This window comes from Haliotis rubra, unplaced genomic scaffold (assembly GCF_003918875.1).
Source record: "Haliotis rubra isolate DU_JTF1 unplaced genomic scaffold, ASM391887v1 Scf83, whole genome shotgun sequence".
NCBI lineage: Eukaryota > Metazoa > Mollusca > Gastropoda > Lepetellida > Haliotidae > Haliotis > Haliotis rubra.
The window spans coordinates 132,730-158,010 of NW_025767557.1; the positions used below are offsets into that span (position 1 = coordinate 132,730).

At 40.3% G+C, this 25,281-nt stretch overlaps 2 protein-coding genes across 2 annotated transcripts; both read right to left on the minus strand.

Moving 5' to 3' along the window:
- Positions 1–753: 753 nt before the first annotated feature.
- Positions 754–18,516, minus strand: LOC124262273. Its single transcript, XM_046696758.1, has 7 exons — positions 18,142–18,516; positions 17,356–17,446; positions 9,273–9,437; positions 7,995–8,263; positions 6,121–6,279; positions 2,779–2,920; positions 754–1,001 (listed from the first exon to the last, which is right to left on the minus strand). Exons 1-7 carry the CDS (start codon positions 18,466–18,468, stop codon positions 958–960), a joined length of 1,197 nt encoding a protein of 398 aa, XP_046552714.1. The 5' UTR covers positions 18,469–18,516; the 3' UTR covers positions 754–957.
- LOC124262274 lies at positions 4,348–5,932 on the minus strand. The gene is made up of 2 exons (XM_046696759.1): positions 4,921–5,932; positions 4,348–4,788 (listed from the first exon to the last, which is right to left on the minus strand). The coding sequence occupies exons 1-2, from the start codon at positions 5,049–5,051 to the stop codon at positions 4,548–4,550; spliced, it is 372 nt and encodes a 123-aa protein (XP_046552715.1). The 5' UTR covers positions 5,052–5,932; the 3' UTR covers positions 4,348–4,547.
- Positions 18,517–25,281: the final 6,765 nt, after the last annotated feature.

Genomic DNA, 25,281 nt, shown 5'->3' on the forward strand with positions numbered 1-25,281 from the left:
TCGGGGATCGAACACGCGACCTTCCGCTCTCCGGGCGGACGCTCTAACCACTACACCACGGACGCGGTCGGTGTTGACTCAAAACCTCAACACATGCTACAACTCAGAATATGTTGAAGGTGTCACGGAACTGAGAATGATTTAAGTAGTTTGAACAGGCCAGTAAAACGACGTGACCAAGCTTCTTTTATATGACCAGTGTAAGTATTTAGATCATTGACTTTTCCGTACCTTTTGACACTAATTTGATTGCCAAGTATGTAGACCCCGCTTACAAAAATCACAGTTGGAATCCACGTAGCAAGTGGAATCCATTGTTACTAAGTAGTTTCGTTCGGTTTGGTATCCCCCCAGTCTCTTGACACAAGCTGAGAAAGTAACAGGGTTTACTACGAAAAATACATGTTGGGATGGGCACGTGTGAAGCCCATTTCTAGTCTTCCCAGCCGTGATATTGCTGGGATATTGCTAATAGCGGCGTATAAAAGAGGGAAAGGACCAGTGCTCATGATGAGTCTGCATCAGCTAAACCTTCCTTGCTACATTAATGTATAATTATCTGTAAATAATTATAAATACTTATGGTCTATTGTCATTGATTTCCTGATGTTCAGTGAAGAAACAATATTTTCAGACAAATTTTCTGGGCTCGTTCTTGCCCCTTCTTCATCCACCTGAAGAAGGGACAAGAACTAGCCCAGAAACGTTGCGAAAAATAAATCAAGAAGTTGTTATCAATAAGATTTGTCTTGTATTACTACACCAACTTCTCAATGCCTTTGAAGAATTTCAATATTTTCAGATCATAAATCATCCACATTGGTGTTGACTGACCTGTATTGCATACACCATCTAGAATTATACAACGGTGAAGGGGATTTTATCACTTGGATGATAATAAAGATAGTAATCCTGACAACTAAAATTATGACTGGTGAGAGTCGACCATTGAGTTGTTCATGGGGCACACGTAGGGGTCGTTGCACTGTTCTCTGCTGGAGCTGCAATATGAAAACAACAGGTGTGAGCGAAGGAATAATGGTAATCAATCAACGAACCATTCAACATCAGTGCTCACTATAGTAGAAACATACGATGAACGGTTTATCTGACATCGCGAACCCAGTGATGTACATTGCGAAACTGACAAGTACCTCGAACAACAGTGCCAAATACATCCGTCACTCATAAATGGTCATAAGTAGCATGGACACATCTTGACCAAGTCTGACATTATGAGAAACAATTTCACAAACAGATGTCATATCAAATTAAATACATCACGCTAATCATATCAGAAATAATTTTACTCTATAGCTGCTGTTGTTCTTTCGCAAATACTAAATGAATGTGTCTTTGAAATGCTGTTCTCAAAAGACAAATGACATTGATCCTTGGTATGGCTGCTTGATCAAACGTTTCATTCACACAGAAGAGTGTCAGAACTTCGAGCGGTGGCATGTATATCAAAAAGGGAAATACAAGTTCAAAACACGTGGAAACACGATATCAAATTTAGATGTGACCACCTGTTTGATAGATCGAAGTATATGCCAGTGTTCAATTTTGTTCTGCCACTTTACTTTAATTAACAGACCGCTTCAAAGGAATGGTATTCGTCATGTGTATGCAGAGCTACAAACCGATATATTATCACAAGGCAATATGAAATATTTTGAAACCATGTCACTGTCTAATTCGGAGTACACGTGGCCCTGTTCTGCAGTTTCACTAGCTTTATACAGAAAACACATAACTAAAGAACGTTTTTCTTTTTTCTTCTTAAAGTTAAAACATGTGTGGGATGTGAAAGACTTTCTGGATGCACAACAAAGTCATTTGTAAACGGCACTCGCGATTTCAAGTGCCACATGGCATTGTGATGTATTGTTAAACGTGAACATTGGGTATCGACGTTACCCTAATGAGATGCTTTCGACGGGCGTTACATTGCAACCACTGACCGCAGTGTTATAACTGGGTTACATGTTTCTGTTAACAATCAGTTGATGTTCATAAAATTGTGTTCAAACAATAATCAGTAATGCATTAGTACCTAATGTAAGCAGTGAATATGGACGTTAACCTATGAAGAGTCAAATGTAATCTGGAATCTTCAGTTAAGTATTCCAGCATAGTGTGGAACATTCTGGAAGGTATTTAGACATATGGGATACGCGTATGCCATCTCACATTGGATGATCGAGATCAGCGGTTGTGTATAAAGACTCTTTACACCTTGAATATGAAGCTGACTTGCCTGATTTTACAACTGCTATTCGTTTTTATACAGTCGCTGCAATTAAAATTGTACAGCCACTCTTTTGTGTACTGTATCCTAATTACTTTGCAGTAATAGGTATTGATTTGTAAAACCGGTTTCGAATACCATACAGTTACATATTATTTATTTCTCTCTGTTGCTTGTTGTTTTCAGAAATAATTATTTTCGGAGTGTTCTTGTTGTTTCAGTTTGGGAATTGACGCTCGATAGTGTTCCGTTCTGTACACAATTCATGTAAATTGTCCATGTTCCTATTTTCGTTCATTATGGAAACACGTACATCAAGTTGGAATAAAGTAAAATATCTGTGGCCCTAATATAACGGCTTTGAGCTAGCCGGGCTCACGTGATTCTGTCCAAAGGTTTACAAGTATTGCATTTATGAGGCCAAACTATATAGCCACTAAATTGCTGCCTCCACAATATGAGATTACCGGTTATCATTTCACTATTTACATGATAAAGGTTACTGCTGCCTTTGGCAATGCCCTTACCATCAGTTTTTATCAACGAAAGGGACAGAGAACCGACTGAACAAGCACCGCAATCTCCTCCACACCGAATTTCGATCAACTGTCCACCCAATGACCGGTTCACAATCGGGGCCCATCCACGAGTTATTTTCTTCCATGTTACCTGAAGCATTTGTGATGAGAAAGGAAATATTAGAATCGAGGATAAACAAACCATTGACTGATATTGTGTGAAAACATTCTATGCAACGAGGCTCGGTGAAGCACAATAAACAAAGAACACCAACCTGACCACCCACTAAGTCGCTTCTTACTACAATAACAGGTAGGTTGTTTGGGATCAGTTTGAACCCGGAATCCAAATGGGGCAATGAATGCGCACAGTTCGACTTACTATTCCGCAATAACGAAAACTACACATATTTTTCCACTCGAAACAAAAAAACACACCAGAAGTTGAACTTGAGTGAGCGAGTGGGTTTAGTTTTAGCGATATTTCAGAAATATCATAGCGAGGAACACAAGGAATGGATGGTCTTCACACATCGTACCCATGTATGGAATCGAACCCGGTTCTTGGACATGAAGATCGAACGCTTTAACACCACCTCCCATGTAGAACTTGAAAACATGTTTAGTTACGATGTACTTGGACACATGCTGTTTTCTAATGGTGCGGTCCCAGTGCCGACCTCACGCTACTCGACCTTCTCGACCTGAAGGTCGAATTGGGGGTCGAGTTGGTCGAGTTTCAGAACGAGTTAGGTCGAGTCAGGTCGAGTCAGATCGAATCAGGTCTACCAAGTTTTTGAAATTTTTTTGACATGTCAAAACATTTTCCCGACTTCCTCCTCGACCTTCGGTCCGAGATGGGGACGAGACCAGGTCGAGAATAGGTCGAGGTAGGTCGAAAAAAGGTCGAGTTTAGGTCGACATTAGGTCGAGTTGGTCGAGTTGAAGGTCGAGCTGGCCTGACATGCCGATCTGTGTTCGTCTTAGAGTCGATCTGGACTCGGCCTCGACTCGACCTCGACTCGACCTGGAGGCGACAGAGTCGACCTGAAGTCCACCTATCTCGACCTCAATACGACCTAATCGAGTCCACGTCGACCGCACAAATGGGCGCCATCTTCCCAGATGCTTTTATAAAAGCCAAGCGGCAGCCAGTGGTAGCACATCATCTCCACACCAACCTGCTGCCACCCAGAGGTCCATCCTGAGCACACCACCCTCTCCAACACGCCGCAAAGCAGCGAAACAGGCTGGTATCTTCCCCAGCTTTGACTCCAATGCTGCAGCAGGTATATCTCTGTACCTTCCAAGCGGTCTCTTGGACCCTACACACACCTCAAAGGATGTTCAGGACTCTCAGCAAGGACAGTGAAACTGAGAAGTAGAACTTGGTACTCATATATTGTCATGAGCACTTTATACTGATGTGAAATGTTACCTTCAGATTATTTAAATGAGTTTCCAATACAAGATTTAAAACCTTTTTTATCTGATATTTTTTTGTATTTTCCATCCATTGCTAAGTGTTTATGTAAATACATCTTGTACGATTGTAATAAAGTTTGTTTTGTTCACCATGTATATAGTTAGTTTTCATTGTGTGTTTTTTTCGCATTTACTAATTGTAAATAGTGTAAATATAAAACAAACAAGAGTTCCTTTGTAAATGAAGTAGTCCTAAATAATAATAGTACACTTGGATATCATCTTCTCTTGCCAATGAATAGCTCCTGGGCCCATGAAATAGTCCTTCAAATAGTTTCTTTGGTTGGCGCCATCTAGTGGGGTAACGTTCCCCGTACCCCGGTTATCCCCATCAAGCAGCTGTGTGTAGGAGCCCCACTTGCCTGGGGTGAGTGAACAGTCCCCATTCCCCGGTCTATGAGGTTCATCTGACTGTTCCGGTTCCTCGTTCTCAGCATACTGTGTAAAGTGACGCAGGCCTGGGATATCTGTTTACGGAACCTCATAGCCAGAATCCCGAAGGTATTCTCCACCACTCGTCTGGCCCGAGACAGTCTGCAAAAGTCACAAATTAAACATTTTTAAGTCAAATGCATTCAAAATTCAAAACCTTTGATATAATATTGCAGACACCCAAAGATACTAAGTTATAATTTGATTTAGGTATTAATGGAAAAGAATAATTACCTGCAGTTGAAGATCTGCTGATCGGGGTCCATCTGACGCATGGAAAAGGACTTCATCATCCAGGGGCGGAGTGGAAAGGCATCGTCTCCGATGATGAAGTATGGCACACCATACTGGGAATACACGGTCATCGCCCTCCATCCGATCTCGTGAATGGTTGAAAACCATCAACGTCTGATGCTGATCCCTTGGCCCCGACGTTGACCCACGGGAACTTGTAGTCGGCATCCGCGAGTGCCAGCAAGACAATAGAGAAGAAGTTGTTGTAGTGGTAGAAGAGGGACCCGCTTTTGGGGGGCTTCTTGATGCGTATGTGCTTGCCATCAAACGCACCGGTGCAATATGGAAATTGCACCCTTTCCTTGAAAGCACGGGCTACAGTATTCCATCTACTCTGATCCCACTAATCTGACCAATACTCAGCTTTGAAGGCTTCCAGGATAGGATTGATGTGCTTACGGCTGAGGCTTTGGCTTTGGAGGAGGGTTGGCATTCTCAAACATGTGCCAGGCTATCTGCACCCAAATGGTAAGCAGTCTTCGCTTCCCGGGGTTCACCAGGTTTACGTCAAGGTTCCTGATGGTGATGTTACTACTTTGCAGTCCTCTAATTGAATGGGTACCTGGTGAAAATGCACCCTGTAATTTATACAATTCGGAAACTAAGGGTCTACTCGGCAGAAAAAAATTGAATTTCCGTCGAGAACCAGTGGCTCCGGTCGAACACAGGTCGCGGTGACGTCGGGCCGGTCGACTTAGGACGAAATTAATTCGAAATTAGGTCGATATACAGGTCTAGCTGGTCGAGTATAGGTCTTCTCAACTTGGCCGACCTAAGTCGAGATAGGTCGACTGAAGTCGAACTAAAATCGAACTAAGGTCGTAAAGGTCCTTACGAGGTCGTTACGAGGTCGTTTTGAGGTCGTTTTGAGGTCGAGATACCCCCCCAGGTCGAGACCGGTCGAGTAGTTTGCGAGGTCGAGTCGGTCGAGCTCCCGAGGTCGCCACTGGGACTGCACCATAATAGGAATGCTTTCACAGTTCACTATTTTCAAACGGGTAGAAATTGTGTAAGTGACACACATGGCAATAATGATAACTGCTCTGAAGAGAACTTAAGATAGTACCACCCGAAAATACAGTCACTCTCAGATCAATCCCACATGTTGCATTAACGATAACATGTTTCAAAAATACTTACACTGTCACTAACAGACAATCCGGTCCCTCTCAGATCTATCACAGCACGTCCTACAGGGCCACAATTCTCAGAGTAGCAGTCTCGAACACTTCCTACTGCGGCGGACATTACCCCTGTCTTGTTGTAGAATGTTTGATCCGATTTGAAAATAGCCATTGTCTGAAAAAGTACACGTGTATAAGGTTACAATACAAATACAAACAGCACAGTTAGACTGACTGACTGAGTTTAGTTTTACGCCGCTTTTAGCAATATTCCAGCAATATCACGGCGGGGGACACCAGAAATGGGCTTAACACATTGTGCCCATGTGGGGAATCGAACCCGAGTCTTCGGCGTGACGAGCCAACGCTTTAACCACTAGGCTACCCCACCGCCCCAGCACAGTTAGAACTGGTCTTGAGTAAACCATGCTTGTTGTAAGAGACGGGTGGTCAGGTTCACTGACTTGGCCCACACATGTCATTGTATCCCAATTGCGTGAAATGATGCGCATGATGTTGATTATTGGTTTGTCTGATTATTTACAGACCGCTTCCATACAGCTGGAATATTGATGAAAGTGCCACTTTAAACAACAAACCAACTTAAGCTGACACATACCAGTCTGATAGCGTTTGGCCTTTCATATACCTTGCCTCCCTTTAACACAGATTCCCTACTCAGACACATTGTTCTGACTCTGAGCTGACCAGTCCTTGTTTTATCCTTTCATACCAATTGGAAGTGCCGGGCAAAGAAAACTACCTTATCTAATTCCTGTTGCCGTTTTGTATGACACGTCCACAAGATCACACCCTAAACCTTCCGCTTTCAGCTCAACCGCTCCATCCTCTACATTACATTTAAGGGAAATCCGGTCCACCTTGGGTTTGTCATAGTACAGCAAAGTGGGACACAGCTTTTAGAATGACAATCTCGAACTTTACTCACTCTTCCCCAGAACCTCACGGATGCGATGTTCATAGGTATGTTACATGTCAGTTATAATAAATTATATTTACATCACCTCATTGATTGCCTAAAATTTTAAACAGTGAAAGACATGATTACACATGTGCGGGTTCGAATCCCGGATGGGACTGAATCCAACAAAAGTACTAGAATCTGTACTTTACTGAGAAAGGGTAGTCGCAAATATATCATATATTATGTTCCAGTGAAAGACAATGAATTATACAAGGAATCTCAGTTCCAGAAATGAGCGTCAAACGATAACACGAATTGACGCCTGTATGATATCGAAAGTTCATTTTCTGTCTACCTCATGACCAATTTCTGTATGCTGCACGATACCCCAAGGTAATAATTTTCTTGTGCAGTCGCTTATCGTATGATGCAAATCATCCATCCTTTAAAGAATTATAGAACGTCAACGCCAGCGAATAAACGCTCGATTATTGAGCTTTAGAGGCAAACGCCATCAGCAACATTCATCAATGGCGATTCGGGTGGTTGGTTCGTTGTTTAACGCCGCACTCAGCAATACTCAATATAATACTCAATAAATAATCGAGTCTGATCATCGATGTTCGAAATTTGGTTACCGTAACATGTCTCAACCAAGTCAGCGAGCCAGACCACCCGATCCCGTTAGTTGCCTTTTACGACAAGCATAGGTTACTGAAGACCAACGCTAACCCGGATCTTCACGGGTACGATTCGAGTGAGTTTTATGTTATTATAAGACTGTTTCACCGGACTACTCTATGAGACTGCGTTTTGTTTGTGGTCCAACTCTGTACTAAGCAAAATTCGAAATATGTGACGTCGGTGAGTAAATCACCCATGTAGTGCAAAGGGTATTTGATCAAATAGCGGCGAATGCCGGGTCAAGTTGTGCAAACTATTTGCCAAGTTGTCACTGATCTCACCTCTATGTCCAAGCCAAACTTTGAATAAACATGTTTTCCGAGAAAGTTATTATCATAAGATGTGTCGTTTCCTGTACAATTAAGATTTCTGATAAAAGGTGCATCCATGATGTAAGGAGTGGTCAGAGTGATGTACTCTCTGGGTGTATTCTTCATGTCATGACAGTACACCTTCACACGGTCACCATTCAGCGGTTGTGGATACAGCCAGTATTCTCCATCAGCATAATTTGAATTAAGGTCAAGCACATCTTGACAACTTGAGAGACCTGGAAATGAAATCAAAATCATTTCATTATCAATAATATGAAAATGCAAGTCGATACACATGAATGCAACTTGATTGGGGAAAATGAGGACCCTTTCTCGGGCACATGTTTACATCCTGACACATCTGGATATGAAATGAATTATAAGAAACCGATAAATCAAAACATATACATGCAACTGGATTGGTCTTACGAAAAAATGGTTTCGTTGGCATTGGTGCGAGACTTTTTATTCCCTTTGCGCGGTGGTGTATTTCGGATTACTTTTTACGCACTGCACAGTGAACACTGGACAGAGTTTCCACCATGACTGACCTTAAAATGAAATTGTTATCAATAAGCAAAAACAAGTGAAAGCAACGTTATTTTACATCTGGATATAATTCATTTGTTGGTTTGTTGTTTAACAGCACACGCAGCAATATTCCATCTATATGTCTGTAAATAATCGAGTCTGGACCAGGCAATCCAGTGATCAACAGCATGAGCATCGATGTACGCAATTGGGATACGATGACATGTGTAAACCCAGTCCCGTTAGTCGCCTCTTACGACAAGCATGAGTTACTGATTTTCACGTTTACACCCATGAGTTATGGGGACGCCAAAACCCCAGGTTCGATTCCCTGTGTAGGTACAGTGTGTCCCCCACACCTGGTGTCCATGACCGTCATATTGCTGGAAGTACACGCTTCATGCACTCAGATCAGGCCCCGATTTCTCGAAACAAACTTAAGTTTTGACTTGGAGACTTGTTGGAGTTTTTACTCACATTTGAGAATACGCAGGAAAATGCATTTGCCAGAATGAACTGAAATCAACAACAAACTCAAACATAGGAGACAATTTGAGTTTGGTGGATAGATTAATTAAGTTGTTTGGGCTTTTTTATTTTATAAATGCAGCTGAGTTTAAAATTCAGCTGTTTCAAATTGTCATACTCAGTTTGAAATTTGAGTAAAAAGTTTGTTTCGAGAAATCGGGGCCTGACCCTACTGTTCCAACTTACATTTGCAAGTCATGTTGGTCCATGTTCCATCCGGCTTACATGTGACGTTTCCACACGGCACATATCCCACAATGCACTCCAGCTGCACTGACTGATCTACCGGAATCACGTTACTGATCGGGGATGTCGATGTGGCATTTTTAACAGTTGGTGGATCTGAACAGTCTACAAAGTAGAGATGTCAATGTAAGTAAAACCTACAATGTGGAGCTTTACCTTGCCGGCAAATATAGCCCTTAACGTATATAGGGTTTTTGCAGAAGATTTGGTCATGCCTGATTAATGATAATGAAAATAAGAGTTTAAATATGGCGCTGATTTCCACCACACAAGGGCAATGCTCAAAGTGCTGACAAGTCACTGTTCACATGTACAAGAAAATACAAGGATTTATGAAACGTATCGTTGAAAAAGGTGTGTTTTGAGTCTGTTTTTGAAGAGCGGCAGAGTTGGTACTAGTTTCTCATCAAGAGGCAGAGAGTTCAAAAGGGTAGCAGCTGCATACTGAAAGGACCCACACCAAACGATTTGAGTTAATAAGTGGACATGGACAGGAGAAACTAAACATGGGAGCGTAGAGTTCTGAAGTTTTAGATTAGGCCTTAATGATTTATTAATTAACCGTGGAAGATACGTTTCTATGGGGAAAAAACAAATATTATGTCCATTCTGTTACATTATTGAAGACGATTTCCATTTTCTGTATATTTGTCCTGTGTATGAAAATCTAAGAAATAAGTATCTACCGCATATGTCTTTATCTCAGATCAATGTTAATCTATTGTCTTCCTTACTTTCCTGCAAAGAACCTCCAAAACAACACAAAAGTTGCCCTATTTATATGCCATGCATTTTTGTTAAGAAAAGAATTGATTAGTTAGAAAGTTGATTATATATGCCATTGTTAAGATGTATATCTCTTGTATATGGGTCTATGGCCTTACATACAATAAAGAATTGAATTGAATTGAGTGAGTGTACAGTGTGATGAGGTCTTGAAGATAGGCAGGTCCCATTTTGTGAATTGCCAGATAAGTGAGTATCAATGTTTTGAATTTAATACGTTCAGGAATATGAAGCCAGTGGAGAGATTGGAGAATGGGCGATATGTGACGGGATGGTTTGCTTCTTGTTATGATACAGGCAGCACTGTTCTGAATCTTTTGTAACGTGTTGACCAACTCGTTAGAAACTCCAAACAATAAACTGTTACAATAATCGAGGCGAGAGAAGACTAAAGTTCTCATGAGACACGCGGTGTCAACAGATAGCGAATGGATCCAATGTTTCTCAAATGGAAATAGCAGCATTTACACAACTGTGAAACTTGAATTTCCATTTAAGGTTTGCAGTCAATGTGAACACCCAAGTTCTTGAGTGAAGATTAACCATCCACTGCAGACTGGCCAATGCTTGGTGTCAAATTTCTTCAGTCTTGAAGGTGGTCCTATAAAGAGTGCTTCTGTCTTGTCGTCGTTCAACATCAAAATGTTCGATGACAACTGTTCCAACATACGCTTGCTAGTCATGTGGGTCCATGTTCCATCCGGCTTACATGTGACATTTCCACACTGCACATATCCCACAATGCACTTGACTGATTTACATGACAGATCTGGGATGTCGCTGTGTAATTTGCAACAGCTGGCGGATCTGAACAGTCTGCAAAGTTGACATCTCTTAGGTAAGTAAAACCAACAAGGTGAAGTTTCAAATATCATGGGGATATGGGGAGTTGTCACAGAAGAGTAGGTCATGTTTGATGTGTTCCGGAATGACAGTCGCGTCTGTGAGAGGAATGTCTTGCAACTGTATTCTGCGAAGTTGTTCACTGTTCCTGAATGGCCTGACGTTTTGCAGCGTTTGAACATTTTTGAACATGTCGGGAAATGCGTCCACGTTATGTGAAAACATGAAACGTAATCTGGGCCCCTATTCTCGAAAGTGTCCCAGCTAAGACAAATCCTAAGTAGTTAAGACAGAAGTTAGGACATCCTACCGTTATGATAAGACCCATTCTCGAAACGATCCTATCCCTGTTCTAACTCCCTGTGCTGCCTATCCTAGCTAGGATAGCGAGCTCTTCAGTAGGTGAGATAGAAAAACCCTCATTAAGTTGGGGATTTCCCTAAATATTACCCAAGATTCATTTCATAAAACACATAATATGAGGAAATTCAGCTTTTGGTGGACTTAGTAGATCTAGAAGGAATTATTCGATTTTTTTCATCACATTATATAGTAGTTTTGAAGTTTTTGAAAATTCATTTTTTGACAAGGCGATAACATTTCTACTTCAGAGTTTGAAAGTCTGCCAAAAACAATAAGGATATTAAAGATGTGTGCATAACATATTTTCATTGTATTTATTTTTTATGAAAATCATCATTTGAACTCTCATTATGCATCATCTCACAAACTGAAAAATTCACCTAGGAAATAAACAGGATCGGAGTTACTTTCCCTATCAAGTTGGCCTTGACATTGACATTTCACGGCAATGTATCTGGAAAGAGCAATGTTGTGATTAATAGGTAAGAACTGAACAAATCTCTTTTGTAGATCTAAAGAATATGTGCATCGCAACAAGTGTCTCTATTCATTACCGATAAATTGATAATATAAACTCAAAAAACTCTTCGTAACACATCAAAACTGTGTGCTCTTGTAAATTCAAATGTATTTTAGGCGAGTTATTTTGTTTGACAACGTCAAAGTTGGTGAACAAACAAGAACCACGCCATGTTGATTTCCACTAAGATAGACTTAGGACAAGTCAGAACCTATCCTAGTATTTATCTTTAGTCAGGATATCCTAGCGCTAGGATACTTTTCGAGAATAAGGTAGGACACCTATACTAGACCCTTAGGATCAAAGTTAGGATATTCTAGGGCTAGGATCCTTTCGAGAACAGAGGCCCTGATTCTAGACTTGTTTCAAATCTCCTTTTCTAGAACTAAAGCTATAACAGCCCTGGACTTTTTATTTTACACCCTAGATGGGCCATATGTGTGCGTGCGTGCGTGTCTGTGTTTGTTCAATGACCTTATACAAATTCTCCTAAAACCATACATTAGTCAAATTAGTTTTGACGGCAACTACCAAAGCGTTTTAGTGGACATCGATCAATCAGATGTGTCAAGGAAAGAAGATGGACAGTGAACATAATCGGGATTTAAAAGCTATCCTGACATTTCTACATGTCCTGTCTTTAGTAGATATTGAGCGGTTTTTTTGTTATACTCCGGAAACCAAATCCACACATCTTTATACTAAGTCCAGGGAAATCAAGAAATATACAAATGTGAAAAACCTGCAAATAACAAGGTGTCGGCCCGGGAAAGCGAAATTTCAATATCCCCTATTCCCGGTAAAGCGAAAATCAAAGTTGTGCTAGAAGTGCCGCGAAAACGAATTGCTATGAAAACATCGGATTACCGTACTTCAGATTAGCGCGCGACCCCAATACTCGATATGTTAGCCGCTTAACTGAGATGAAGTTTCAGTTGTTTCAAGTTTCAGCACTTGATCTATGACAAGTTTAAGCATCGGTGTAGGAAAACCCTCCGAGAAAAGAAGTATTGAAGCTGTGTAGTAAAATTTGTTTGTTGTTTAACTTATTTGACTATTTTATTTAATCCACCGTGCACAGACGGTTGTTCGAGCAGATGTCAATTATTCTCAGTCAACTGGGACAATGGCTGTCGCCGACATTTGATTATGTCGGTAGCGTCAGAGTAATTTACGTTACGTTGTGTTTGTTTACAGCTTTTCTTGTGGTAAATCATCGCACAGGCCCACAAGATAATTTTTCTTGGTTGGCCTGTTCATCTATTCTCGATATCTAAAAACATATAGTTTCGTTAACATTGATTTTTCGTACTATATGGAAAAATATGCTCGACATCAGTAGATATTTTTTCAGCAAGTAATGCTACGTTACCGTTATAACTCAAAATCAAGCATCCCAGTAATAATCTTCATCACTGTACATTTGGGGTCCGGCGGTCTGTTGTTATACATGTGCCCCAACCAAGCATTCTGTATTTATTCATCCTGCCATAACGTTATTCATTACCAGGACTAATTTACGTTACTATAATTTACATTACCGCCATATTCTGAAATTTGGAAAGTTTCGCGAAACGTTTGTGTTTTGTTGTCTGGCATTGCCGAAATATCAAATGTGAATCAAACTTTGACAAGTGAAAGTAGTTTTAGGTTGTTATCGCCCTATGTATATAAGAAACGTAAATTACATTGCGGTAACGTAAATATTTATGATTTACCTAACGATGTAAGTGGTGTATGCACGATATTTTCAATTCCACCCTCACATAATCCATCCATGTGACTTATCGGTGAACAGTCTGTGGCTCAAACATTTATTGTTATTTATATATTTAATTTCTACCATGACTACGGTATCAGACGACGACTCACACTTCTTTGTTTTTCTTGTGTATTGAGAGTCCCGGGAACGCGAAACTCAGTGTTAACTATAGCTTGACCGTTCCCGCGAAAGAGAAACCTAATTTGAGGAGGTTTAGTCCAGATTTCGCTTTTCCGGGCCATAACCAATAACAAATGGTACAACGTTAGGTTCTGTCTGCTATACCTACCAACCTTAGTTAAAAATACTGAACAGTTATTTAGTTATGCTCCGGTGTATTAATTGAATGTAGAATCGATATAACTGGTTTGAAGCAATGCACGGTTCCACCTGGCCATGCTATTGATAATTGTTACTTAGTTCACATTACCAGTCTAAGGAATATTAAGGTGAATATTGATTTCGCGATAGGCAATGCTGACAAGCGTTCCCGTTGGACAGTTTTGATTTCACAGTTTACTGCCCATAATTAACTTGCCTAGTGATCGGTTCTTGTCATTCTGCCTCTGTCAAAGATTTACCATAATTCTTAAACTTAAATTAAGGAACGACCTCACATTGGTTAATATTCACGGAAAGTACTTGAGTCAACTGTAGTTATAGATTCTCAAACATCAAAGGATGTAAATACATATTTTCTTTTTAAGAACAAATTGTCATTAAATGTAAGAAAATGTCATCAGAAGTTTCCCGAGAAAACAATATGTAACATGCTGGACGTCCTCGCAAATTATATCAGTGTGAAATTTGGGGATGAGAAATTTTGGCAAGTAGGCATCCGAATAACCACGAACCAAGCTACCATTCCGGCTAATTTGTTTCTTTATCTTATTGGATTGGCAAAACGAACCCAAAGGAGTTAAGGCCAATACGTTTAACTTAAGTTTCAGGTTTATTGATGATGTGACCGTTCATTAATGTTTATGAAATAATGAACTAGACATAAAAGAGTGAGTGAGATAAAATATTACGTCACATCGGCAATATTTCAGCCATATCGTGTCGAAGTCATGAAAGAAACCAGCGAAACCCGTCCAACCGTTTTCACATAGATATCTGCGCTTAACGATTCAGCGTCATCAAAAGAACATCCTCAAAACTGGATTCTGAATCCGATCAAACATGTAATTTCCTATTACTGTCCAGGTCCAGCCTCACAAGTTTGCAAGTGCAATGAAGCATCCCCTTCGACGGAGACCTGTGATTTTCAGTTGTTTGTTTGCAATGTTTGGTGAAATTTGCAAAAGACCAACAACAAATGACTGTAGATCACCTTGCTGGCTTCAGTGATTTTTCTACCTCCATGAACCCTATCAGCGACTTTGACAAATTTAGACAAACGGTCACATATTCTTCGATTGTTAATTTGTTAGGAATCAAAATCCTTTGAAAAACATAGTCTTACATACCCTTTAAGGGGGACCAAAAATTTACAATACTTCAACCCCCTTTGAGGATACAGTCACAAACACTCTCAGTTGTTCATTTATTCAATTCTAAAATAACATCTATCTGTTCACAAAACGTATCAATGAAATGTTTTCAATTTTATTTCTGTTTAAGAATTAACAATTAAATGATATCAACCATTTCTGATCTTTTTTGAATGAAGCTTCGAGATATTTACCCCTTGTGACATATCCATAAAATTATAAACTTCACGAGTGACATAAACACACACAATAAATACAGAGGTTAAAATGAGATAATTCACATTGTCATTTTCAAAGCCACTGTAAAGTCATTGATGATGAGAATGTTAACATCGTCAACTAAATGCAGGGAACATGATGTTACTGCACTGAAGACGTTAAACGTCTTGTGGCGTTGACATGTCTTGCTGAGATATCACCTGACGGACGACTGACTGTAATGGTCTGACGTGCCTTTCAAGAGGACCCCCACTGATGTTGGATTGGACTCATCATGCCTGACAGAGTGAGGGAGTCTTACGCCACTTTCAGCAACATTCCGGCAGGGGGACACTAAATATGGGTTTCATACATTGTACCCATGTGGGGAAGCGAACACGGGCCTTTGACGTGATGAGCGAACGCTGTAACCACTAGACTGCGCCACCGCCTCATCAAGAAGAACATGCCACATGCCAGGAGAACATGCCACATGGATATTGATGTGGTTCAGAAGGTCCCCTGGGAGTAGTGGATTTAGATTCAATACCTGGTGGTTCTTGTTGGATATATGGCAAAACACCTGGTAGCTAAATTGCGTCCCAATACCTATGTTCAATTATGTTGGCTAGAAAGATAACAAGGTCCTTCTTCTGGTCTCCACAAATTCTAGGACAGGGGAGAGAGTAGGATTCATACCTAATCACGAACCTAGCAACCCAATGACACTGTCGACTGGGTAATTCCCGCCGATGTCGTAGGTGTGGTGGTGAGGATGTTATTGCCCAGAGGAAGTCCTTGGATGCAAGATTCTTCAGTTAAGTTTGGTCCCAGAGGATCTCCCATTCAACCGTCTGTCTTTTGTGGAATGGGCTGTGCATTGACCTCTCAATAATGTAATTCTTCAAAGGCATTTAGTAATTCAAGACAAATCTTTTGGATAACAACTACTTGATTTATTTTTCACAACGGTCTGGGCTAGTTCTTGCCCCTTCTTCAGGTGGATAATGGTGATAGTGAAAAGTACAGTATATATATAGACGTACAGGAAGCCAGATATGTAAATTGAGTATGCACAAACAATGCATTTAGATCAAAGAGCAGAATTCAATGATAGGGTATGTTTTACAATAAGGTGAAGGGTGTGTCTACATAGCAGAGTGGTTAAATCAGATTGAGTTTGAGAGTCTATGATTTCTCAAATCTGCCCTCTCAGAACACATCGTTAACAATCCCAATCACTCTATGATCTGGCAACACACCGAAATCCTGGCTCCAACATCAGCAATTGGCGCAAAAGGAAACTGTGTGAATCAATCAACATAAGAAGATTAGTGCCTGAGATTAACAGAGATCAAGGAGTTTAACTCCTCAGCGCCTGGTTCAACACCCAGAAATCATAGACTCTCAAACTAGTTAGTGAAGAATAAATATATCAGGAACGGCAAATTATATATAGAAAACAGAGGCTGAATTCCAATGCATGAAAACAAGATACAGGAAGCAACAAAAAAGGAAATGTGTTTGGTTGTATTTCCGCATAGCATTACATACAACAGACGCAAGTGAAATGATAAGTGGGTCGGATAACTAATTTAATGAGAGCCTAAGCCTTTACAAGCACCATTTCTGTCCGACAGATTTGGTCAAAGTGAACCCAAGGTGACGCTTTCATCTACCATGAAACAAATGAGTAGGTAACGTGATCTTAACCCCACGATCAACTGTTCGTCTCTGGTATAAGGTCTGCAACTCTACAAAGTAATACTGACCACTTTCTAATTTGTATGCGATAGTTTAAAAAGGCACAAGAAAGGGGGAAAATGAAAGCATATTTACAATGCCACGAAACAAATGAGAAGGTAATGTGACTTAACCCCACGATCAACTAGTCCTCCCTGGTACAAAGTACATGGTGTGCAACTGTGCAAAGCAATATTGAGCACTTTCTAATTTGTATGCCACAACATCAAAGGGACAAATAAGGGGGAAAATGAAGCATATTTACAATACACTCAGGACATTGACTCCACTAATGATTGTATACAATATACTTACACGTAACGACACACTTCGAGGCATTTCTCCCTACTTCTACACATCTTGTGTTCAAGGGGCAGTTGTGGTCTTTGCATGCACCAAGTATTCCCTATAGGAAGATTAAGTATTGATAAAATCAAGCATCAACATATGATGGGGAAGAAACCACATAATATAATCTATGTGATTGTATCACAGTAAAATACTTTTAAGAATGTAAATAGAGTTACGGTTGTTGCCAAATACAAGAATCTTGCTACATGTAAATACATCACCAGTTGTAGCCCGTAAGTTTTAGTTTACTTACTTATGACTATGAACATTGTGTTACATTTCTAAACATTAACAGACTTTGCCAAAGGGACATTAAGGTGTAACAATTCTTCTACCATTTCTCTTTATTGCTACTGTCCATCCAGCGCATTGGTTTCCACGATTGGTTGTCAGTTGGTTTGCTGTATAACGCCGCACTCAGCAATATTCCAGCTTTATGGCGGTGGTATGGAAATACTCGAGTATGGACCAGATTATCCAGTGATCAACAGCATGAGCATCGATCTACGCAACTGGGATACGACATGTGTCAACCAAGTCAGCGAGCCTGAACACCCGATCCCGTTTGTCTTCTTCCACGATAAGCATGGGTTATTCCAATTCTAACCCGAATCTTCACGGGTTGGTTTCTATAAACCAGTAAAGACACAAATTAAACAATATCAGAATGAAGTCTGGTAACAGCGTTATAGATATTGCATATTATATCTGTAACGAAAAAAAGCCTTTTTTAAATTCAGGTAAACTCACCTGTGGCCAAATCTGTGATAGAGAAAACACAAAACGTTCCACCCCAAAAACTGCCGCTGTCCCATCAGTGTTGAGCTCACATGTTCCGTCATCGAGATGAAAGTTGTAGGACTTGCAGGCAAGTCTTGACAGACATTCTTTGGCACATGTTACAACACCTGAAGTTGCTACAGTATCAAACACAGCTCCAGTTAATCTTGCATTCTCCACCACGGCAAGTTGACTAAGTGGTGAACAAGTCTTTTCGATGGCACCAGCAAAGGCAACTAGTGTATATATAAATCCTGTAACGGTTCTATGTAGCCAGCTTACACTTACACGTGACATATTGTTTGGTAGCTCTCCTGAACAAAATGTCTGTCTACAGGTTCAGCCTTACCCGTCTTGTGGTCTCTATATGTTTGTTTACTTGAATCTATGGCGACATCCCTGATAAAGGAAGCACATTTTACTTTTACTTGCAAAATTTGCGTCACATTTCAGCACTGTCCTTAATAATGAATGTAGTGTTAATAGACAAATTCTGTTACCAGACATGTTTAAGAAATTAAATTGTCTATTGATTGTAAGAGAGTAGTGAGTGAATTATTTTTTAATGTAACATCGCCAATATTTCAGCCATACCGTGACGAGAACAAACTATACATTAAACCTACCAGGTTAAGACTGATTTGGTTTACAACCAGCATATCATAAAATGTATAAACAATACGTTAGAGAAATTGCCAGAAGCTGAAGGTAGCTCACAATACTAGGGACCATGGGGACTATTTGCTCTGTACAAAATATAATGGTTGGTTTGTTTGATTGTTGTCGCATTCAGCAATGTTCCAGCTATGTGGCGGCGGTATGAAAATAATTGAATCTGAACCAGACAATCCAGTGATCATCAGCATGAGCATCGATGTACATAATTGGGATACGATGACACCTGTCAACGAAGTGACCACCTGATTTTGTTAGTCGCCTCTTACGACAAGCATTGGTTGCTGAATACATATTCCAACCCGGACCCAAGCTGGATTTACCACATCCCTTCAGGTTTTGGCGATTATTGAGAATTTTAGCCGAACATTAAAGCAACAGATATTTTAGTTTCCATAGCAGATAGTGAGATTTACTAATACAAGCATGGCCACCACTATTTTAACTACGGGATCCAAAACTTGTCCAGTCCAAATTACGAAACTATACATGCAAAACAGCGTCTGTTTCTCTTGACTGTGATTACGTGGATAGGCCTCACATGTCCATCAAGAAACAAGCTGTATACAAGCTGAGAAGTCAGAGACATAGTTTGGCTTACAGTGGGCGCATCACAAGCTGCAAAGGTCGCGTTCCTGACTCTTAAAGAGACATGGAAGATGGATTTCGCAAAATAATGAAGATAGTTTGGCTGCAAGACTTTCTGTGTCGAGAAACTTGAGACTCTGATTACATGAATTTGAATATTGCTATGTTGCCGTTTATTTAAATGGAGCATTCGTTATTAACTTGTCTGAATTAGTCTGATATAAATGTTTTCGGCAGGTTGCACATGACTCCTTTTCTTTTGCACGCATAAACGCATCAGTATAGTGTTGGTTGATTCTCACGCGAAGCATAAGGCGCGGTCAGGGCGGTGCGCAGGAGTTTGGAGTAATTTGAGGTCCACTTCTGACGAACACCTTTGGCTGCTCGCCCGTCCACATAAGAGAACGATGTTGAAGGACCATACAAGATTATGTCACCCCTGGACAGACGAAGATCACTGGGTCAGAACCCATGGACTGTGTTAGTTGCGTAAATGCAATGGTCGTTTGACTGGTATATTCTTCCGCAAAATGTATGCTTGCCATTTACAGCTTGTGTGAAATGCGATCAGGAACACATTAATGGTAGTTTCAGTTGTACAGTGGTTTGTGACTTTAAGTATTAACTCACTCACTCACTGTACAGTGGTAGGAATGGCCTGAGGAACTGGTTACTGAACACAATTATATAAACAAAGAAATCGCTATTCAGACGCTGGTTTCTGAATCTGTTCAGGTTGCCTAACTTCTAACGCTATTATGCTTGTACGCAGTATTAATATCTACCCTGTAATAATTCGGTCCCGTCAGGTCGCCGTGGACACCAACCCATTAAGACTGTTTTGAGTTAAAGTCCATTAAGACTGATTTGAGTTTGTAAATATTTTACGTTCACTGATCAGGACATAAGCTAATCAATGAAGCAACTTCTATTAGCAAAGATGAAACGACTCTCCAAGAAAACAATCAACAAGATGCGATGACAGCTTAAGTCGGAGGTAATAAAACCAGCGCATTGGCAAGACGCCAACGAAACAAAAGGTCTCAGATTTCTCTTACTTAGTTTGTACAGCACATAAAATCAGCCACTGATCATGTACATGTGGGTTCTATACGTTTGACAATCCTCTTTCAGCATAACATATATGCAAAGAATAGTTTTAAAATTGTGCAAATCGATCTCTGAAAATATTTTCGGTAATGAAACCAGGTGTTAGCATAATCATTATTGACTTTTCAAACATCGGAGAGAGACGAACACGCACATCCACTTGAACATGAATGTAACTAAAACATATTCACACTCGTACTATAACTTACACGGAATCTATCAACAATATTCCAAAGACAATACAGTATTGAGTACACAGTAGATTATACATATACTTTATAAGTTGTATGCTTCTCTCGAGGGCAATACGGTCTGATGTACGCCTTTTTGTAGTAGCGTCACCCGAGCCGGTAGGCGAGGGATGACACTGCTACAAAAGGTTGGGTGTGCAAACGATGGAATGTACAAAATTGTTTAAATAAAGCAGTGAGAGTTGGTAAAATAAATGTGTACATAGTGAACTCTAAAAAACATCTAAACGAGCGGTTTTCGATCTTCGTGCATTGCATGCGTCATATTATGACGTCATACGATTGTTAGCTTTAGAGCTTCTCGGCGGAGAGTTTGGCGGTTACCGTGGCAGTGGGTAATATCTTTTCCATTTGACATGGAAACTTGTAAAAGCGTCATTGACCAATGAAATTAAAGTATTTACATGAAGGTAAGATAAAGTAACGTATATGTTATCCTATGTCAATAAGACAAAACATTTAAATTATTGTGCAAAATGATTGGCAACCATTATCAGTCATCTGATACTTGTCCAGTAATCATTTACGCCCAAACCAGAAGAAAAAGAAAACAAAATAGACACTGAACGTAACAAACAACATACGAATCGTAAGTCACACGACAGTGACTGACCTCGATAAGATTATCTCAACGAAGACTAGGACGGCGGATTTATGATAGGTATATCAAATAGAAACACTGGTTCTGTTTCGACTGCTGAATCTGCTCACAGTTGGCAGGCGGAATGATGCATACTTAATCATAGCCACAACTAAGTATGCAGTACCGCTCCCGTCTTTCTTTTTGCTTTGTGTTGTTGATTGGACGAAACAAGAAACTCAGCGTATGGCTACCCTCACAGTAAGAATCAAGTCAGGCAATAGATTCATACATTTATTTGATGAATATAAGGCATTTCAGACTTTTTGTAAACGAGCCAAGGATGCTGGACATAATCTTAATGTTAATGTTGAATTTCTTGATGGTACTGTATTGCGGGACTGTAAAACAATGTATGTCAACTAAGCGAAAAGTCATATCATATCGTTGCAGGATCATATTTGCATTGGAAAGCTTCTTGAACAACTGCTGCATCTATTCAAGTGCAGTTTGCTGCTCGTGCGAATCATTTCTCATTTGAAAAACCGGCACTGTATATGTGGAATGTAGATTACGCAAAATGTTTTATGAGGCTGCCCGTAGACACCCAGTTTTGTCAGAAAACACAGTATCTGGAGATATCCGATGACGTTGTTCGATACTTTTAATACAATCCTTGTCATGTTTGTGCTTTTGACTCAGAGCTCCACCCATGCATGTGGTTTACAAGGGAAATCATAGCAAATATATGGACCTTGCTCATGAAATGCCACGCTAGGATCCTTATTACCAAGCTGATTAGGTTTAGAACCTCTCAATCACTTGACTCAGATTGGGAGAGGAACAGGGTTTGCATCTCTGGGATGTACTGAGTGATGAAGAAGGCTACATTGTTGCAGGGTCTTCCACTGAAAGGACCCAGGTTCAACGAAGCAGCGCTTCCTTCCAGATGTCCCTTTCGCTGTCTGAGTTGTGGGCAAACCCGAATAAGTCAAGATCATCTGCATCTTCTTTGCTGCGTTTATACATTGGTATTTGTAAAAACATATGATACTAACAAAAGTCATTCGGAGATGATATCTACCCCTGGTTTGGTGAAATTCGTGAAAGGAGGTTGGTACATATTACCAAACTTATGATTTACTGTCACTGTATTCCCCCAGTTTAATGGAGGAAGAATAATGATATTCAGTATCTTTCAATTACATAAATCAGCCCAAAGACTGGTGTAGACAGATATGTATGGCAAGGGTCATCAGAAATCATATAATAGTGCAGGAGTTTTGCCCAAGAAACTGAATAAGACCGACAAACAGATGGACTTGTTGATCGTCTTAACCTCACGATTTTACAATAGGGGTCATAATAAACATATTCATTATGGTTGTTGAAATTTGAAATTATGACTGGGGAGAATGAAACACTGAGTTGTTCATCAGGTACACGTGGGGATCGTTGCACTGTCCTCTGCTGGAGCTGCAATGTACAAACAACAAGTGTGATGGAAGGAATATTTATATTAATCAGTCAACCAACAGGGATGAATACTGTTGTAAAATACGGTACACGATCTAGGTGAGGGGCGGAGTTTAGTTTTACGCCGCTTTTAGCAATATTCCAGCAATATCACGGTGGGTACATTACACACGAACCAAACGTAAAGGTGACTTTTACTACTTTAATGCAACCCACACAACAAGGATGAAAATCAGATTTCAACCTTATCGGGAAACTAATCGAGCCTTATGTGGAACAATCTTTAAGGTACTTAGACCTATATAATTGGGTACGCGAATGCCTCTGTCACCTCACATGTGATGACTAGGACTAGCGGTTGTGTATAAAAACTCTTTACACCGTGGATATGAAGCCACAGCCTAGATTCGAAGCTTGACCACAGTTGCTGCAAGACAAACATTATCACTGACTTGCCTGCCTTTACAACTGCTATCCGATTTTATACTGCAATTGTAATGATACTGCCACTTAATCTACACTGCCACTCTTAGTGTACTGTCATTCAAATTACCTCGCAGTAATACGTATTGATTTTTTGTTTGTCAAACAATTATTGATTCAGATGTTTTCTTCGTTACATGTTATATTTGGGATTACACTTTCTGATTAAAGTACAAATTCTAGTACATTTTTTACTTGAGCCCCATCCGGGATTCGAACTCACGGCCTCAGAGTCAGGCACCTAATCGCCAGCATACAAAGTCAGCCGCCTAACCCACTCAGCTACCGCGACTTCCAAACAAATGGAAGTCGGACAACTGGTAGTCAAGAGTTCGAATCCCGGATGGGGCTCAACTAAAAAGAGTCTAGAATTTACCTATACTAATTATAGGTAAAATATAAACCTGTCACGGAAGGACGGTAAAACAACTAGTTTGTCAAAGACGGAAATTTTAAAAACTAATAATTAAATTTACAGATTGAAAGGAAGTAAATTTAATAATTTATCTTTTGTACGTGATTCTGACTAAATGTACACGTAAATTTGATATATGATGCCGAACTATAGTATGACCAGAAATTATTGAGAATTTTAGGAATATGTTTAATTGGATTTCTAGTATAAACAACCTTGACCAGCTATCAAGTGTTTGGTTTCATTCAAGAGAGACAACTCCGTTAATCCTTTTTCATTAGTTTGTGAAGAGTTATCCCCCTTTGTTTACTTGCTAGCAGACGACATTTTCAGTGATCCTCAGTATGGATGATTTAGAGAAGAGGAAGTTGATTTTAGAGTATTACAACAAGGACATCAGATCAGCTAAAGTGATTTCAAGTAGAACAGGCATCCCTTTGTCAACTGTTTATCGTGTTTTGAAAAATATTGCAAATGGATATGACATTGAGCACCAGGGAGGCGCAGGTAGGCCCAGAAAATTGACTGTCGGTGACAGGAGGCGGCTTGGTATTCTTGTTTCTAAAAACAAACGAAGGAGTTTAGAAAACTTAAGGCTTGATATGATTGATAGAGCAACTGTGGCTGTCTGTTAGGAGACAATTAGAACTGAGTTGCATGCAACGGGTCGGCAGAAAAGTCGAGGAATTCCATCACCGATCATGAAACCTGAACAAAAGGAGCGAAGGTTGAACTGGTGCTTAGAGCCTAGAAATTTTAACTGGGACAATGTGATTTTCTCAGATGAAAGTTTTGTGTGGCTGTTTCCTAATACACTGAAATTCTGGAGCAAACAAACTGAAAAACCTTTGTATCAGCGCCCAAAGTACAGTCCGAAATTTAACGTGTGGGGTGGCATGTCTTAGTACTTGTGTATGTGAAGGGAATATGAACAGTGAGCGGTACACAGATATTCTCGAGGGACATTTACTTCCATCTGCTCACGTGTTCTATGGAAATATTTTGATTTTCCAGCAGGTCAACGACCCAAAAGATCGCTCAAAGCATTCACAGACCGAAAATATGACATTATTAGATTGGCCAAGCTATAGACCTGACCTCAATCGAATAAAAAATGTTTGGGGACTTATGAAGGAAAGTGTAAACAAGGAAAATCTGACAAATATTGCGGTGCGATATTGGGACAGCATGGACCTCGACTTTCTAACTTCTTTGATCATTGTCCGCCTCCGTGGTGTAGTGGTTAGAGCGTCCGCCCGGAGAGCGGAAGGTCGCGGGTTCGATCCCCGACCGCGTCATACCAAAAAGTTAAAATATGGTACTTGTTGGTCCCTGTCTGGCGCTCGGCATTAATGGGTACAACAAGGACTGGTCGGCTCGGAGTCAGCATCAGTGTCTGAATGGGGTATTCATGCTTCACTGCGGCATGGTATCTCAGTGGGCTAGCACTATAAAACCAGCTGCAGTCTGGGCTAGTACAAGCAGCCGCACATACACGTAAACATGCATGACCGTCGTCATATGAGCGAAAT

Excerpts from the sequence above, each read along its gene's own strand:
- LOC124262274 (XM_046696759.1), bottom strand. The coding sequence starts at position 5,051 with ATGACCGTGTATTCCCAGTATGGTGTGCCATACTTCATCATCGGAGAC. Across the intron at positions 4,789-4,920 it reads CAGCAGATCTTCAACTGCAG|ACTGTCTCGGGCCAGACGAG; the intron begins GTAATTATTCTT and ends TGACTTTTGCAG.
- LOC124262273 (XM_046696758.1), bottom strand. The coding sequence starts at position 18,468 with ATGTCACGTGTAAGTGTAAGCTGGCTACATAGAACCGTTACAGGATTT. Across the intron at positions 17,447-18,141 it reads TATCACAGATTTGGCCACAG|GGAATACTTGGTGCATGCAA; the intron begins GTGAGTTTACCT and ends ATCTTCCTATAG. Across the intron at positions 6,280-7,994 it reads AGTTTGGCTTGGACATAGAG|ACAATGGCTATTTTCAAATC; the intron begins GTGAGATCAGTG and ends GTACTTTTTCAG.